The sequence below is a fragment of the Zingiber officinale genome, chromosome 10B (assembly GCF_018446385.1).
Source record: "Zingiber officinale cultivar Zhangliang chromosome 10B, Zo_v1.1, whole genome shotgun sequence".
Lineage (NCBI taxonomy): Eukaryota > Viridiplantae > Streptophyta > Magnoliopsida > Zingiberales > Zingiberaceae > Zingiber > Zingiber officinale.
In genome coordinates this window covers 23,026,048-23,044,108 of record NC_056005.1, presented here as the reverse complement: position 1 = coordinate 23,044,108, position 18,061 = coordinate 23,026,048, and the positions used below count along the sequence as shown (strand labels likewise).

General features: G+C 37.1%; 1 protein-coding gene across 4 annotated transcripts; it reads right to left on the bottom strand.

Moving 5' to 3' along the window:
* Positions 1–752: 752 nt before the first annotated feature.
* LOC122028815 (probable lipid-A-disaccharide synthase, mitochondrial) lies at positions 753–18,005 on the bottom strand. Of its 4 annotated transcripts, none has more exons than XM_042587735.1 (9): positions 17,818–18,005; positions 15,890–16,208; positions 15,647–15,746; positions 15,462–15,567; positions 15,169–15,389; positions 11,231–11,309; positions 5,613–5,851; positions 3,752–3,978; positions 753–970 (listed from the first exon to the last, which is right to left on the bottom strand). In XM_042587735.1, the coding sequence occupies exons 2-9, from the start codon at positions 16,162–16,164 to the stop codon at positions 781–783; spliced, it is 1,437 nt and encodes a 478-aa protein (XP_042443669.1). In that variant the 5' UTR covers positions 16,165–16,208; positions 17,818–18,005; the 3' UTR covers positions 753–780. The 4 variants fall into 4 exon arrangements, with proteins under 4 accessions (XP_042443669.1, XP_042443670.1, XP_042443671.1 ...); XM_042587736.1 differs by having other exon boundaries at positions 15,462–15,564; XM_042587737.1 differs by lacking the exon at positions 17,818–18,005 and having other exon boundaries at positions 15,843–15,891.
* Positions 18,006–18,061: the final 56 nt, after the last annotated feature.

The window sequence follows — 18,061 nt, the reverse complement described above, 5'->3', positions numbered from 1 at the left end:
AGTTTATTATCAATAAATTGAATATCGAGATAATGAACCTCTTTTTTTCATTATAAATAAAAAATTAAAGTAAAAAATGATTGAAGTTTTAAAATTGAAAGATAGAAATAATGAAGAAAGTGTGGAAATAATAAAATTAATTTGTTATTTATAAATTTTGGAGAATAATAAACATTGTCATGATAAAATATATTAAATAATTTAAACCGTTAAAAATATATCCTCCCCTTCTCCCTCAACATGATGAGAACTTATTTTATTTACCTATAACTTCTAAATCGCAAGGAATTTTTTTACTCTTCTTTATTTATATATATATATATATATATATTAAGTAAAACTATTAATTAAGTATTAAATAATTAAATGTGAATATAAATGTGTTCTAGTCTAATTGGTTAGTAATCCCAGCAACACAATTCTTTTTATGGAACTAACATGATATTCTATGGAGTGCCATATGGGAAAGACGAAACCTGAAGTTCATAATGAAACTCCCTTTGACTAATAATTTTTTTTGGATTTTTGGATAAATGAGTATAAAATATAAAGTTTAATTTCTGAGTGCTGCATAAAAAAAATTATTATTCAAGCGACATTAAATTAGTGGCACCTTTGGGTTGAATTTGATTGAGACTTCTTTTGATTTCTAAAATATATATAAATTTATTGATCACACTTGTTCAAAGACCCTAAGCTAAAGGGTGAATCTCTTGGGCTAGGTCGGCACATCGAAACAACAACAAAGAATGTAACAACAGAAATGAAACAAACTTGATTCTAGTCTCGCTTTTGTTTCTGAATGGATAATATGGTTGAGGCTGCAATCATGCTAGGGCACCAAATGATTCCAGATGACAAATTTCCACGCAACATGTTCACATTTTTACTGGGAGGACAGAGAAGCCCTAGGAACTTTTCAGCACTTGAAGTTTGTTGTTCTTGGATATTCTTATCAAGAATCAATTCACTGCAGTTTCAACAGCATGAAAGATTTATGCCAGACAACTTACACCGGAAAGGAAGGAATAAAAAAGGCAACGACTTGCATAACTTCCTACAAATTCTTATATTACAAGAAGTCCAAAATACACAATTTCTATCCAGCATAACAGTTCAGACCAGAACCAAAATCAAAACTCTATAATCTGTTCAAGAGGAGAGCAGAAAAGATCAACAAGCATATGGATATCAAAATAAACGTGTAATACCAAGTAGGTCATCAGCTCAAATAGATGATCCAAAGAATGGTTGTTCTAGAGAATAATATACATTCATTTTGCCTTTCAATTAGTGTAAAATGATTCAGCAACAGTAAGCATTCACCCTAAAATCTGAATGTCACAATTTCTACAGAATAATATGCATTCATTTTTCCTTCCCACTGCTGTTAAATGATTTTGCAATGGTTTATTAAGGTAGAAGTAGACCTTGACACAAGGGTGGCTAAAACTATGAAGTTATTGAAGGATTTGGCATATCACCTTACACAAACAAAGGGGCTGTCTTTAGGATTTACAAGCTAACAAGACACTGCTTAATGGATAAAAACTTTACACAAACCTACAGATGCTCATTTCTATGGGTAATCCATATTTGCATTCAGATACTTTCATTACTAAGAAATTGGAAAAAAAGAACGGCAGATTTATGCATGATTCAGTTGAAACTGTATTTGAGATCACTTTTCAAATGGCAAGTGGAGTAAAAATTTGGAATAATCAAAACAATTAACATTAAAGGTCCACATCAATTACCTACTAATACAGATGGTCAACATGTCAATATAGGTGGAAGTCCATGTGAGATTGTTGTAATCAAAACAATAACAATGAGGAGCAATGAATTCCCTTGCCACCCCTAAAGTTAATCCAAATGAGGATCAAAATCAAATCAATTACCTAGGTACCTATATCAAATGTTTTCTGAACTTTTTAGAGATTTTTTTTTGTTTTACTTTGACTGTAACTTGGCTGGATGCCTTAAATTTTGAGGACCTAGCTATGAATTTGTAGGGGCATGATTTAGTTGGATCTAGCCCAATATAGACCTAATATAATCAACAAAATTAAAAGGAATGAGTTAAAAGCATTCGATTAGAGGGGGTTTAGTGCAATTGGATGTCTTTAAGAAAGGTCATAATGTAGGGTAGCATAACATGAGGAGACTAGGGGTTTCATCTTTCATAATCATGAGGAATACGAGAGGTTCTCAATAATAAAAGAACAATTTAGAAAAAAAAACAACCCGGTGCACAGAGCTCCTGTTATACAGGGTCCGGGGAAGGATTCATTGTACACAGCCTTACCCTAATTTTTGCAAGAGGTTGTTTTCATAATTCAAACTCGTGACCTTTTGGTCACAAAGCAACAACTTTATCGTTGCGCCAAGACTCCCCTTCAAAAGAACAATTTAGAACAATTGAGAATTGAGATAGGATACTAGTGCTTGTCTTGATGAAACTCATCAGTGTTTGATCTATACATGATTCATTTGCTTCATACTACAAGAAAATCCTTCTTGTTATCATCCTTACTAATTAAGTTCCCCAGGAATTAAGAAAGTAGAATGTGTTGTTATTAGAACTCTTTAATATTTAAGTATGTCCAAGGAGTCTTCGCAATGTGTGAATAAAGGGAGGATCTCTTGTTCACTTTAGAACTAAAATAGTAATAGAGATCAACAAGGGTTCATGATGATGATTCCAGCACCATGTAAGCAAAATAATAAATCTTAGGGATATGAAACAACACATCTGTGCTAATCATAATGCCTTTTTTAGACCAGAAGATATGGGAACTTATTTTGGTCTAGCATTCCATGGCGTTAGGAAGTAACTGTGGGTTGATACATGGTGCTGTGACACCATGTAACGGAGCTGTGTGGCCGGGCACCTTTGGCACTGCAGTGGAGGCAGCATGTGCCTATGAAAACGCCACATGTTGGTTCCACAGCCACAAGGCAATTTCCCATGTTCGAACTTTGTTCTTGTGTTGAATCACTCTAGCCCAAGTAGCAACAATGCTTTCGAATTCAACTCTTCCTCTTCACCATTAGTGGTTGTTGGCAAGGCCATGATGCTATATCTCGAGCTAGCTCATAAGTCCACCCAGTTTTCCTCATTATTGCGGAGGCTTCTAGCAGATCTCGATCTCAACCTTTACAAGATCATGGCACTAAGAACAAATTTTCATTTTCTTCTGCTCTTCTGCATGTGATGCTTTTGTGGAACAACGGGCTCTAAAACAATGGGTGAACGTGCACCTTGTGACCCCACACTTCCATTCTATAGTTCAACCAAACATAATGAATTTATCATTCTATTTCCATTCCCTTTATGCTAAACACCTTAAAGTTCTGTTTTCTCCTGTACTGAAAAGATCAGCCTAGCTTCTTATTTATGGTATTAAGAACTGCAAATACAACTAAAGGCAGCGCGGTGCACGAAGCTCCCGCCATGTGGGTAGTTTTACTCTGCTTTCTTGCAAGAGGCTGTTTTTAGGATTCGAACTCATGACCTTTAGGTCACAAAGCAACACCTTTACCATTGCACCAAGGCTCCAATTCACAACTGCTAATACAACTAGATAAAAAAAAGATTGGTTTTACCAGTTGCTTGTAGTTACTGTGAGAATAAGGTCCTTACAGAGCAAGAATTCTAATCACAGCATAGCTATATTTCAGAAAACTAAAATACATAAAAATAAGCAAGAAACAGCAAAGTACAGAATTGGCAAACAAGATAAATTACCTTAAGATAGTGGCTAGATTCCCAGGTGTACAATTTCGGAAAAGGACCTCTGGAATAATGGATGTATTCATAAGAATGTTTGGAAGTGATATATACTTCAACTTTGTTCTATAATGAATTACCAACTCTGTCAAAATATGAGTTTGGTATGCAACAATACAAGGTAGCCTTGCTAGTTGCAACTCAATAACAGCTGATCCTGAAGCACATAAAGCAGCCGTACTTGCCTGCAGCAAAGTACAAACCAAGTTGCAGGTCCCAATAAGAATCGCTTGAACACATCAGAAGTTATAAGAGCATCCTCAATGGGGTGTTAAATGGGCATTATAATGCCCATTTAACACCCCCTCTCCATTGTGAGTGGGCATTATAATGCCCACTCGCAAGAGAGAGGAGAGAGAGTGTTCAAAGTTTGAACACCTTTAAACACCCTCTCTCTTAATTTTTTAATATTTTCTTTTTCTTTTTTAAATTATAAAATTTTTAATATTATTTAAAAAACTAATAAAAGGGGTGAATGAGTGGATGGTGGGGCCCGTGTTAATGTTAAAAGGGATGTGGGTGAAAGAAGGATGTTGTTATAATGAGTATGTGGCAGTAGGCCCCATGCTTTTTGATGAGGTGGTGGGTGTTATAACATTATAGCATTGTGGATGCCCTAATAAACACACTCTGGATTTAACTTTCAGTGACAGTTGCAGTCAAGTTTAATCCCTCATGGAAAAATAAGGTATTAGCATCCTGAATCATTAATATTTATGAGACGAATGTCAAAAACAACCAACTCCAAAGTCATGATAAAGACACACAAATGTGAACAACTGAGACATTCAACATTAAATAAATCTCTATAACCTAGCTATGTAACCAGAATGTCCTTCTGATCCAGGCCACAACCCAGAATCTCATGATTGGTTGGGTGTACTAGAAATCATGCCAATGACATTCTAGCTTCAACAATTTCCCCATAAATAAAGCATGAATTGCAGGTTAATTCAACTAACACACTGGTACAAATTATTAGGATAACCAAAGTCTGGCCTGAATGCTATACAACATGGGAAGAGCTCACCGAGTTGAATACTAGTTAGACTTAAGTTGACTAACTATAAAGAAGATGATCGATATAGGTTGACGTTGATTGAGGTGCAAGCAATTAATACCAAATGAATGAGTATGAAGTTGATAATTCATTTATCTTTAGGGTTCTAAGGGATGCTAGGAGATGGAGTTTAAATTCAGTTGAGAGGTGCATTGGTAAGTGAAACTTTACCTTAGTTGTTTCTGGGAGAAGACAACTTGCCCACCCTGAAACCTTCTCCTGCATGCTCCCCCACTAAGATCGACTCAACGGACACCCTTTAATGTGGTCCTGGCTATGTGCCAATGTTCCCCTGAGAGTTCATGTTTCAATGGGTTTTGGCATTGGTGCATGTGCAGAACAGCTTATTATGCACACGTTGAACAGAAATGCATATATGAGGTTAAATAACTTGAAAACCAAGTTCCAAATTGAAGTTCTAGTAAAACTATTTTATTTCAGATATATGAATAAATATTTCACTTCAAGAACATTTTATGTACATGAGGCTGGAAAAAATGGGCAGCCCGGGAGAAATATTTCATTTCAAAATAATTTTGTAGATATGAAACTGGAATATATAATTAAAAATTTTTTTACTGATTAAGTTTGTAAAAAGTTTTAATTTTAAATTCCAATCAATCTCTATATCCATATCTAACTACAGAATGAAGGTGGATAAACTAAACAAGAACAAGAGCACCTGGAAAATTGTTCAAAAATGGTAGGCCCAGCAAATCAATAAAACTAGATTCACCGAGGAAAGATAATAAAGCATACACTGAATGCCTCATATTTCTGGTCTAATGATGCACCAGGGACAAGTATGGCTGGCAATGATGATGACTGGATTATCTTGTCCACCAAGTCCTTCACATGATTATTTGGTGCAACAAGAATGATAACTGATAACTCTGAGAATGAGTTTCTTATTATTTCTATTGTTCTCAAGAATATTGGAAGAATACGTTTAACTTCTTGGAGTCGGCTTCCAGGAAGTAAAGTAATAATTGTTGCTCCTGCCAGGTAAATTCAGGTTAGGTAAACTAATTCCCACAAATCAAGGCTAATGAACAGCAGAAAAACATACTTAGATGACCTCTACTGAAGTAAAAACTAAATAATTTATTCTTCAGATTTGCATAACGATTGAAATTGAGATTGGTAATTGTTGAAATAAAGAGTTTTTAATATTCATCATATTTCAAGAGAATTACATATGCTTATATAGCCACACAACCCTAAGCATCAACTTATTAACAAAAGATAAAAAGACTTATCTACCCTTACTTCTCACAACACTCCCCCTCAAGTTGAACATATATATCAAACATGTTTAACTTGCTAAGCGAAGAGTCAAACACAACTTGGGGTATAGCTTTTGTAAACATATTAGCAAGTTGATCCTCAGACTTAACATAAGGCAGACATAGCTCTCCAGAATCAAGTATCTCCCGAATAAAGTGACTGTCAATCTCAATGTGTTTAGTCCGGTCATGTTGTACTGGATTATTTGCAATATTGATTGCTGTCTTGTTGTCGCAATACAACCTGAGAGGTAATTCAACCTTTAATCCTATGTCTGTCAACAGAAAACTCAGCCACAACATCTCTGCAAGACCATGTGCCATGACTCGATATTCAGCTTCAGCATTGGACCGTGCACAAACATTTTGTTTCTTACTCCTCCAAGTTACCAAGTTTCCTCCCAAAAAAGTGCAATAGCCAGAAGTGGACCTTCTATCATCTGGAGAACCAACCCAGTCTGCATCAGAATAGCATTCCACCTTCAGATCACCACCTCCTTTAAACAGCAAGCCTTTTCCAGGACATGATTTCAAGTACCTTAGAATCCTGTCAACAGCCTTCATGTGGATAGTTTTAGGAGCATGCATGTACTGGCTTACTACACTAACAGCATAGGTGATGTCAGGCCTAATCATAGATAAATAGAGTAATTTTCCAACCAGCCTTTGATACGTTCTCTTTTCCAGACTTGTAAGATCTTCCCCACTAGAACTAGTAAGATCATGATTTACTTCTATAGGAGTAGACGCTGGCCGAGAACCCAGCTTCCCTGTCTCCTTGAGTAAGTCCAACACATATTTTCTCTGACATACATAGATTCCTTCCTTTGATCGAACGACTTCAATACCCAGGAAGTACTTCAATGATCCAAGGTCTTTAATTTCAAATTCTAATGTTAACTTGGACTTAAGAGCCTGGATTTCTACCTCATCATCCCCTGTAACTATCATATCATCAACATAAACCAAAAGAATGGTAGTGCTATCCTTTTTCCTTTTTATAAAGAGTGTATGATCAGCATTCCCTTGTTTAAAACCAAACAATATCATGACTTTGCAAAACCTATCAAACCATGCTCTAGGAGATTGTTTAAGCCCATACAAAGCTTTTCTTAGCTTGCAAACCTTTCCTTTTGTTTCAATTCCAGGCAGTGGCAACATGTATACTTCTTCATAAAGGTCACCATTCAAGAAGGCATTTTTAACATCTAACTGAAATAGAGGCCAATCATATTGAGCAGCAAGAGAAAGAATTACCCTAACCGAGTTCAGCTTTGCAACTGGTGCGAAAGTTTCCAAGTAATCTACCCCCATATGTTTGGGTGAATCCCTTGGCAACAAGTCTGGCTTTATATCTAATCACTTCACCCTCTGAGTTATACTTGATAGCATAGACCCATTTAGAACCAACCAAGTTCTTCCCCTTTGGGGGATCAACTAATTCCCAAGTACCATTTCTGTTAAGAGCCTCCATTTCTTCGTTCATTGCTTCCTGCCACCTTGAATCCCTTACAGCTTCATAATAGGAAGAAGGTATAGCATGGTTTGATAATTGTGAAACAAATGCATGATATGAAGGAGACAAACGAGAGTATGAAACATGGTTGGAGATAGGATGTTGAGTACATGACCTGACACCTTTTCTAACAGCAACCGGAAGGTCCAGCTCGTTCATATTTAGAGGTGCGGTTGACTCAACTGATGAGGATAACTGTTTCACAGGATCAGGAGCTAGAGCATCTGATTCAACCAGCCGATCCATAGGAGGTTCTTGCTTATGTCTTCGTCGTTTATAAGTAATAATATCTGATGAAGACTGTGCTCCAGTGATGGATCATCTTTTCCCAGTGACGGGGCATCTTTTCTATTTTCTATGACATCCAGTGGAATATGAGAAGAAACCACTTGAGGAACGACCACTTGAGGCACAAAGGAAGAGGTAATATTCTCCCCCTGAGGATGAGACTGAGGAGAATAATAAGACTCAGACTCAAAGAAAGTAATATCCTTCAAGATATATCTCGTCCTAGTAATAGGATCAAAGCACTTGTAGCCTTTCTGGCAAGTGGAATACCCTATAAAAACTCCTCGTATAGAACGAGGATCAAGTTTAGAAGATTTGGGACCAAGAACATATATAAAACAAAGTGAACCAAAAACCCGAGGTGTAAGGGAGAACAACTCTACGCTAGGATGAAGAATAGTGAGAGGACACCGGTTCCCGAGACCTTTAAATGGCAATCGATTGATGAGATAAGCAGCAGCAAGAACAGCATCAGCCCAGAAATATTTGGGTAAGTGACGTTGAAATAAAAGTGCACGGGCTGTTTCAAGAATATGACGATTCTTTCTCTCGGCCACTCCATTTTGTTGTGGTGTGTAGGGACAAGATGACTCATGAAGAATTCCTGAGTCTTCAAGAAAAGTATTTAGAGACTGTGCAAAGTACTCACGGGCATTGTCAGAACGAAGAATCTTCACCTTTGAGTTAAATTGAGTTTCAACCATTCTACAAAAATTTTGAATGAGACGAGGAACTTCTTCCCTAGTTTTCATCAAATAAAGCCATGTACAATGGGTGTAGTCATCAATAAAAGATAAAAAATATCGATAGCCATCCAAAGAAGTCACAGGAGAGGGCCCCCACACATCCGAATGAACAAGATCAAATGGAGACAAACTTTTCTTTAAAGACTCAGAAAAATGTGTTCTACAATGTTTGGATAACTGACAGATTTCACATTGAAATGACTGAAGAGAAACAGAAAGGAACAGACTAGGGAATAAAATTTTCAAAGACTGAAAAGACAAATGTCCCAACCGAGAATGTCATAGAAGAATTTCTTGATGCTTAGTTCCCAAACACTTGGCTGCAGATTTCAGAGCAGATGTTTTTTCAAGCTGGTAATAATAAAGACCCCCTACTTCACGGCCAGTCCCAATCATCTGCTTGGTCTCGAGATCCTGGAAGACACAATGATCAGGGAAAAAGGTTACGGAGCAGTGTAGTTGTTTAGTAATGCTACTAACAGAAAGTAAATTAATAGAGACGGAAGGAACGTGAAGTGCAGAGGATAGGAAAAAATGATCTGTAAGTTTTATGGAACCTTTGCCAGCAACAGTGGCTTTGGTTCCATCTGCAATGATCACTTTCTCCTGCCCAGAAGATAAAGAATAAGAAATAAAGGAGTTAGCAGCATTTGTCATGTGATCCGTAGCTCCTGAATCAATGACCCAGGGGCTGTAAGAACCGGGACCGGTAACACTTAATCCCAGGCCACGGATACCTGTGTACGCTTGAAATGGAGTAGAATCTGCAGGAGTAGAGGCCGAAGATGAAGCCTGAAGCTGAGAGAGAAGATGTTGGAGGTTAACAATATCCCATGACAGAGAACACAGAGGAACCAATAGTCTCTTCACTTTCTAACTTTTGGATAGCAATATTACTACTATTAGGAGCCTTCTTAGCATTGTGCTTAAATTTTTCAGGTTTCTTTTCGGATATTTTTCCCAACAGAAATCTGAATCATGATTAGTTCTCTTGCAGTGCCGACAAAATCTGTCCCCTTGTCTTTTAGTTCCCCCAGGCCAAAACTTGTTTGCAGAACCAATAAAGACAGAGGTCTCCCCAATCGGAGGACCTCTAGTGGAAATCCCCTTATTGTTCATGGTCTTTTTTCTACCTTCTTCACTTAGAATTTTGTAGTAAACCTGTTCTAGAGAAGTAGGATCAAGACTAAGAATTTGCCCTTTTAAACTCTCAAACTCTGCAGTAAGTCCATCTAAAAATTTAATAATTCTGTCTTTTTCCAGAAGCTTTAAATATCTCTGATGATCATCAGTGGAACTCCAATTTTCCATCCGGTAGTAGTCAAACTCATCCCAGAGTCCCTTCAGAGTAGCAAAATAGTTGGTGACTGACATAGAACCTTGTTCAAGTTTGAAAATTTGACTGCTGATCTGATAAGTACACAGCATATGATGTCGACGTCCATACATCTGCTACAGTGTCTTCCACATGTCGTATGCTGTTTTGTTATGAAGAATGACTTGTTTGATGCCAAAATTAACAGAGTTAAGCATCCAAGTCATTAATTGAATATTGTGACGTCGCCAAGTGCGAAAACTAGGATCTTTTTCATCTGGTTTCACTTTAGTGCCATGAAAAATATCAAGTTTATCATGACCTTCGACATAAAGTTCAACAACAACTGCCCAAGATGCATAATTTGTCTCAGACAATTTTTCTGATACTATCTAAAGACCGGACCCTCCAGTGCCTGCCATTGTGAAAACCGGTTGTACCTGTCCTGAAGAAGACATAGGGTTCGCAGAAATCCCCGAGGTTTCGCTAGCGTTGTCTGCCATTAAAATTTTTCTAGAAGGGGCGGCAGCAGTAGACTGGGCTGAAGAAAAAGAATTCGAGAGAAGGTGATGTGCAGGAATTCACAGCAGTTTGAAGAAGCTGCTGCTCTCCGGTGACTAGCAGATCACTGCAGCTTTGCCGGTGAAGTTGGGGCGGTGGCAACCTTGTGGGCACCTTCGGGAAGAAGATCTGCACATGGCAAAGAGAAGGGAAGAAAGCTTGGTTGGCGCCAGGAGATCGCGATGAAGAAAGGAAGAGGAAAGCTTGGTCGGCGCTAGGGCAAAGAGGAAGAAGATGCGCCGACGGCTAGGGTTAGGGATCGGAACTTTGTTCTGATACCATGTTGAAATAAAGAGTTTTTAATATTCATCATATTTCAGGAGAATTACATATGCTTATATAGCCACACAACCCTAAGCATCAACTTATTAACAAAAGATAAAAAGACTTATCTACCCTTGCTTCTCACAACAGTAATAAAAGCCTCAAAATAGTTGCTTTTATTGAGTGAGAAACCATACTACTGCATATTGTCACATAAGCATTACCAAGGATAACCAATCTCTAACTTATTAAAATCTGAGCCATGTACAAGCCCTGGACCCCCACAGTATAAAAATAGAGAAGTGTACAACAGATTTGAATTTTTTTTTCCATCTATAATCAAGAAATATTAATCTCGAGGAAACAGTAATAAAATGATTATCAAAGGAAAGTAATCTTACCAGGAGGTATCCCATGTTCACGACGAAAAACATCACCAGACTTATGCACCTTCAAATTATTTGACATGAAACCAGATTCCTAATAAACCAGTTCCAATGAGCATGACAGTATCAAACATACAAATGGCTCAAGGCTTAATTGATGCTATGTGCAATAAAATATAGAATAATCAGAAAGCTCATCTTCAGCTTGAATAAACAACACAAAATGTCAAAAAATGCTGAGTCGGAATGGCTTGATTATCTCAGACATGGGTTGATCAAAACCAAATAGATCATTAGGTTAGAGTACAAAGACAAGACAAATGCAAAGGAACAAGAGATTGATGGCTTAGAGCAATAAGAGACCAAAGTTAGACTTACTTTTAAGGGAGATATGGTTTCCTTATGAGCTAATAGACTCTCTAAGCATGATGACTGTGAAGAATTCAACGGTGATTATCATGATGATGGCATTAAGGAAGCAATGATGGCAACACATTTTTAGGTTATTGCAAAAATAGATCCTATTAGCATTTCCTTAATTTGGATATGAGATAGGTTATCTTGACTAAATTATTAGTGGTATTAAATTAGACTACTTGTGAATATAACTAATCTGGTATATTCTTTATGAATCTGCACATAAGGTTGCATGTTGTATCTACTTGGCAATATGTGAATATTTCATAAGTTCCTGTCGGCCACCTTTAACTATAATAACATATTTAACATGTCAGCCATATATCATTAATACTTGTCGGATGAGAACACCAACCATAGATTGAAAATAGGAAATAACCAAGGCTGTGCTTTCCCAATTTCTTGATCAATTGATCACACACCATGAGGAAACTAGAGATATTGACTGTAATTGGACACAAGTTGGATGAATCGATCAAAATCTCTTGTTTCATTCAATCAATAGTCTTTTAATGTATACAACTAAGGATAGACATGGTAAAAAGAGGAAAATGTAGATGAGAATAGATCTAAAAATGGATAAAAAGCATTAGATTTCATAGAAGAGGAGTTCATTCCGGTTAAGCTAAAGCAAGGTGGAAGTGGAGGTAGAACAGTGGATGATTAAAGAGGCATTGAGTGACAACTGCAAAGGAATTTGATCGCTGAAGTGACAATGATTTCAGGGTGATTGAGGGAAAGGTTGTCACTCTTCCTATAGGAGAATTGAGTAGGTAAAATCCATTGATAATGTAACTTTGTTGGGCGAGAATCATAAGATCTATGTGTAAGATCAATGAGATCAAATAGCAATAAACAAACAAACAAATTATTAAAAAACAAATACACTCAGATTAGTAATAACAAATTATCATGATGATACACGACTATTAATAGCACAGCAAATGAAAAACAAAATCATACTTAACTAGTTGGTGTATGGACTGATTGACACGCTAAACATAATCAAGATAAGATAGCTTCCTAAGAGAAGGATATAGCACCTATCTTCTTTACTAGTTTGTGTCTTGCCACAAAGGATTACGAAGCAACTGAAGCAAATGCTGAGGAACTTTTTTGGACAACAGAATACAATGAAAAGCTCTAAAGTTTGACATTTGGCATCATAGAAATTTCTTTGTTGGCCAAGACTAAAGTGGAATAGGGTTGTTGAGTTCAATCTAGCCTTATTGTGTTGGTGGTGGTAGAAATGGCTGATTAAGCCATTGCTGCCTTGGTTTCAACTACTAAGTCACATATCTACAAAATGGCTATTGGATGGTAATATCAGCTGATGGCAAATGGTCTCATTTATGGCAGGGATTCATGCAGGCATGGGACTTCTGCTACTCTAATATACCAGTTGAAGCAAGTGTCTTGAGTCAAGAGCTCTTCTGGCTTATGTGATGGATAAAAGGGTGTTCTGCAATCAGTCTCAGGATATGTTTGTCTCCTGTGGCTCAAAGATGATTGTAGTGGGTATCCAATACTGGCAGCCGTTGTAGAGGCTCAAGTTCTCTTGACCAGTGGCTAAAGATACTCTGATAAAGAACTATAATAGAATCAAGCATTGGAGGTAAATTTGCATCTGATCAGTATTTTTGGTAGTGGAGCTATGAAGGAAGTTTTACCTTTTCAACAGCCTCCAAGGCACCAATCCATTGTGGGGGTCAGTAGCTCTAAAACCTTGCTTCAGAACTCCTTTGTTCAAATAAAGTTTAGTTAGTGATTTGGCGAGCCAGCTCCCTCTTATTCTACACCTCTCAAATCATTTAACAAAGTTGGACTGGGGTCAAGATCAGCAGAGTCTTGTTTGACAAAGTTGGACTAGCGTCAAGCTCAACAGAGTCCTCTTTCCCTGCTGATTTTGCCAGGCTTGGCTGTGGTTTTGTTGGACAGTAGACAAACATAGTGGAAATTTAATTAATCTATTCATATATGTCATTAATTAGATGAGGGAGTTTGACTACCTTAAGAAAGTCATAATTACTCACACCAATTACCCACAGTTGGTTGAATTTCTTCACTTTGACGTTCAAGGGCATTGGGCAAACATCATATTAAGTGAGCTTCCATGAAGGCCATCAAAAGAGAAAAATAACATATTGTCAGATAAGAGACAACAAAAGATGCATATTATGTTTTTACAGACATATAATATGTGTATATAACTAATAGTAGAATTTATTAAAATTAAATCAGTGATAGTAACATATAATATATTCCCATAATATTGACAATATCATATTATTAGCATTATTAGATGAGTTACATCATATTAGTATTACTATTTGCTTATAATATAGATATTACACGATATTAGATTATTAATATACATGTATATCTATAAGACGATTTATCAAGAATATCATAATGAATAATAAAATTATCACATTGAATTATTTTCATTAGATTATTATGCTTTGTTATATCTAGAGGACTTAGTTGAGACTTCAATCCTTTCCAAATCGAATTCATAAGGTGTATTACAATCAGTGTTGATCAAGAAAGGCATATTCTCTCTCAATCGACATTGAGCATGATAGAGGTAGATGAAGCACTAGTCTAGCTTTAGCTAGTGGTAAATTGCCAGTGAGAAGGTTGAATGATCCACCTTAAGCTCACAATAAATCTCATGTAGCAGTGAGGCTCGATAATTTAAGCTAGCAAACAACAGTTGAAGACTGTCTCCCTCATACCACGAGTGTTTGCTAAGATATGAAAAGGTAATAAAAAAAGTCTGCATGTTTTCTAAAGCAAACCTAATTTGATTTAATTTTAACTAATTTAATCCTTTTCACTCTTTATTTGATTGAAGTTCAATTGTTTCATCTACTTTGTAGTTGAACGATTGATCTTAAGTCACAGTATATCTCAAATCATGGTGAGGCTAAATAATTTAAGCTAGCAAGCAAACAATGAAGATTCTGTGACCAATTATGTGTTTGCTAGGACTTAAGCAAAGGGCAGCCCGGTGCACGATGCTTGATCTGCAATTTTTTTTAATCTTTGCTTAAGCTAGGACTTAAGCCAAGATTAAAAAAAATTGCAGATCAAGCATGTTTCCTATCAAACCTAATTTGATTAAACTTTTAACTACTTCCATCCTTTTCACACTTGATTTGATCGAAGTTAGATTGTTTCATCTATTTTGTAGTGGGTCTAGAACTTTTCTAGCTAACTAATTCAAATCTCCAATTTTTTTCTTTGATCTTCATGAGAAATGATTTCTAACTCAATGTCAAATCCATCTTTGTGGATATTAATCAAACTCAGCAATTCATCAGTTTGACTGCCCAAAAGGGCAGCCCGATGCACTAAACCCGCCAATGCGGGGTCGAAGGGTCTATTGTACACAGCCTTACCTTTCTTTAGAGGATGCTTTTGAGACTCGAACTCGTGACCTCTAGGTCACACAGAGGCAACATATGAATAGCAAGTGCTAAATAGTAAAAGTTATGCAAATTAGGAAAAAAATTGGAATAAACAATCCTTACCAAGTTAAGCATTAGAGCATCTTCCAACAATGGATGACCAACATACGTAGCAGCTAATCCATTCAACCTGCAAATTTCTTCTTCAAAGGGAATAATGCACAACATATGGTCCACAAATTTACATAAATTTTGAAGCCTAGCTTCACCACCTTTCCATGCCCAAAAGGATGGTGCAACATAGTGAACATGAACAGGACATGTGTCTTCCAGCAAATATTTTGCTGTTAAAAAAACATTATCAACTTGACAATTTTAAATTAAGTTATATGAAAGATATTATCAGAATTATGCACCTTTCAGCTGCTTTAGTAAGCGGAAAGAAAATCCCTTTGAGTCAACAGTAATTACAACATGTGGTCGAAAAAGAAGAGCAGCTTCTGTGGTTTCTTTCAACTTCTTCTGAAACATAAACCTTAAAACATTGATCAAATATTTCATTCAGTAAACACAACATATAAAGTATAACTGAAGAGTTCACCCTAAATGTATTTAGATGTGGTAACAATTCCCATAAGCCCATTACTGAAATTTCTTCCATAGGAAACAGGGTTTGTAAACCTTCCTTAGACATCAAGAACCTAGCATGATAATCAAAATCAGATTCAACATAATGGTTGAACTAGAATGAAGTGCTGAGATAGAAATTTAAAAAAAAAAATCACTCTCAAACATACATATAATCAATGCTGAAGAAGAATTAAAGAGAAGTAAATGAACTGACCCCCCAACTCCAGCAAATCGGACTGGTAATGGAGACAGCTTCTTGAGGGATACCATTAGGCGAGAAGCAATAGAATCTCCAGAGACCTCTCCAGCCACTATGAACACCCTAAATTCACCTTCTTGAGCAGCTGCATCTACAACTTTGTTGCTGCTGACAGCAGTAGTGGAGAGCTTCAGTGACAAGAGTCCAAGCTTGGAAGCCATATTCCACAGGGTGAGATTTCTGCTACCAAGGCCAGCTTTAGCCAGGTCCCAACTGACTCGTAGTAACATCCTTTCTGCCCCTTTTGTTCCTAATTTTGGTTGTGTCAATTCAACTGCACGTTAAACCATTACATAAAAAATTTCATTTCTTGGAATGCGCTGATGCATAGAAGAGGTTTTTATTAGTCAAATAAGGGATAACACGTAATGATTCAATAAATGATTGGTAGAGACATAAGTTGTACAAGTAAAATTGGGTGCAACCTCCCAGTGAAATCCCTATTAGCTCGTGTAGTGGGTTTAGTTGTTGTGTGTTACCTCAAACATCTCCTATGCTTATTTTAGGCATTGAGAGGCATTCTAATGTTATTGTACACTTATGCAAGCCTCACAGCACCTATTTCCATCAGATTCACTCTCCAGTCTCCAAAACATTAAATTCTCTGAAAACTTTCTTTGATCTTTCTCAAGTCTCCATAAAAGTCTCCTAGATTCTCTTTCTCCTCAAAGCTCAAACTTTTATGTTTCTCCTACATCTCCAATGCTTATTTTAGGCATTGACAGTCATTCTAATGTTGTTATACACTTATGCAAGCCTCATAACACCTATTTCCATCAGATTCACTCTCTAATCTCTAAACATTCAATTCTCTGAAAACATTCTTTGATCTTTCTCAATCTCCTTAAAGCTCTCCTAGATTCTCTTTCTTCTTTAAGCTCAAACTTTTATGTTTTTCATACCATAGCTTCAAACATTATCGATATCAGTCAACACATAGAAACATAGTGTTAGGGTTGCCGACCAATACCATTATAGTGTCAACATGGGTACACTACTTTGTCATTCATGTCGATAGGCCTGATTTGATGGTCCCAGCTGAGATAAGGCTCGATTGGCCAGGACAGTCTCAAATAAATCAAGATAGGAAAGAATTTGCTCCCTATGACTGATCCTATGGAAATGAAACCATAAAAATAGAGAAACAGAAAAGAGGGAACCTGAGAGAGCACTACCCAAAAAAAAGGAGTAAGAATGCATGCTCTTATCCAAAGCATGCTACTCATTTTGGTATATGATATAATCATTGGTCAAGATAGTGTTCTTATTTTAACTGGTTTCTCAAAAATCTTAATTTAATTGGCTTTCTAATTATCAAAGTTTATGGTTAAAGGTAAATAAGCCAAGTGTCGGCAGGATGCAATCCCAAACTCTGTCAAAAAGTCATGCTTCAAACCTTATTTCCTACACCACAAGTATAAATGGCAAACCATCAATACTGCATGGCAACACAATAATTAGATTCGCCTCATAGGGTGTGAATCTACCGCAATCCAAATAGATGATTCTCGATGCATTTGCTTACTTTATCTGATTTCCTCCAAGAAACATCCTAATGGACGATATCACTATTATCCCACCATCTAAAACGCCAAAACAAATCCTAAATTAAAGTTTTGGAACCATATCACTATCAGCACACGATCTGATAAGATGGATGGGTTGCAACATGGCGTCTATAAGGTGTCAGCAAATGATCATACGATTAGATGCAAGCGAAGGGATCACATGGCAGCAGTAGGGTTAGTGTGCGACGGCGGGTCATGTGAGAAGCAAGGTCGGGTCGACGACAATGTACAGCAGAGGAATGACGACCACAAGCTCAAGGGAAGGTCCTGCCGAAACCGAGACAAAGGGAGGGAAGGAAGGTTTCGTGTACAAACCAAGAAAAAGATTCCGCAGGCAGCGGCCGCTGCGAGCGACGACTTCGCCGGCAATACCTAACCGCGAAGAGCGACGAACAGAAGCGCTAGGGCTTTCCGGCGGCAACGGTTCGATCAAGGGGGAAGAGAACTCGCGGGCGAGACGGGCCTTCGAGATATTCCGATCGGCCTCTGGTTCAGTTCACTCTGGTTCTAAATTGGTTTAACCCTGAAATCCCTATTTTAATCCTGATTTGATTCCAGT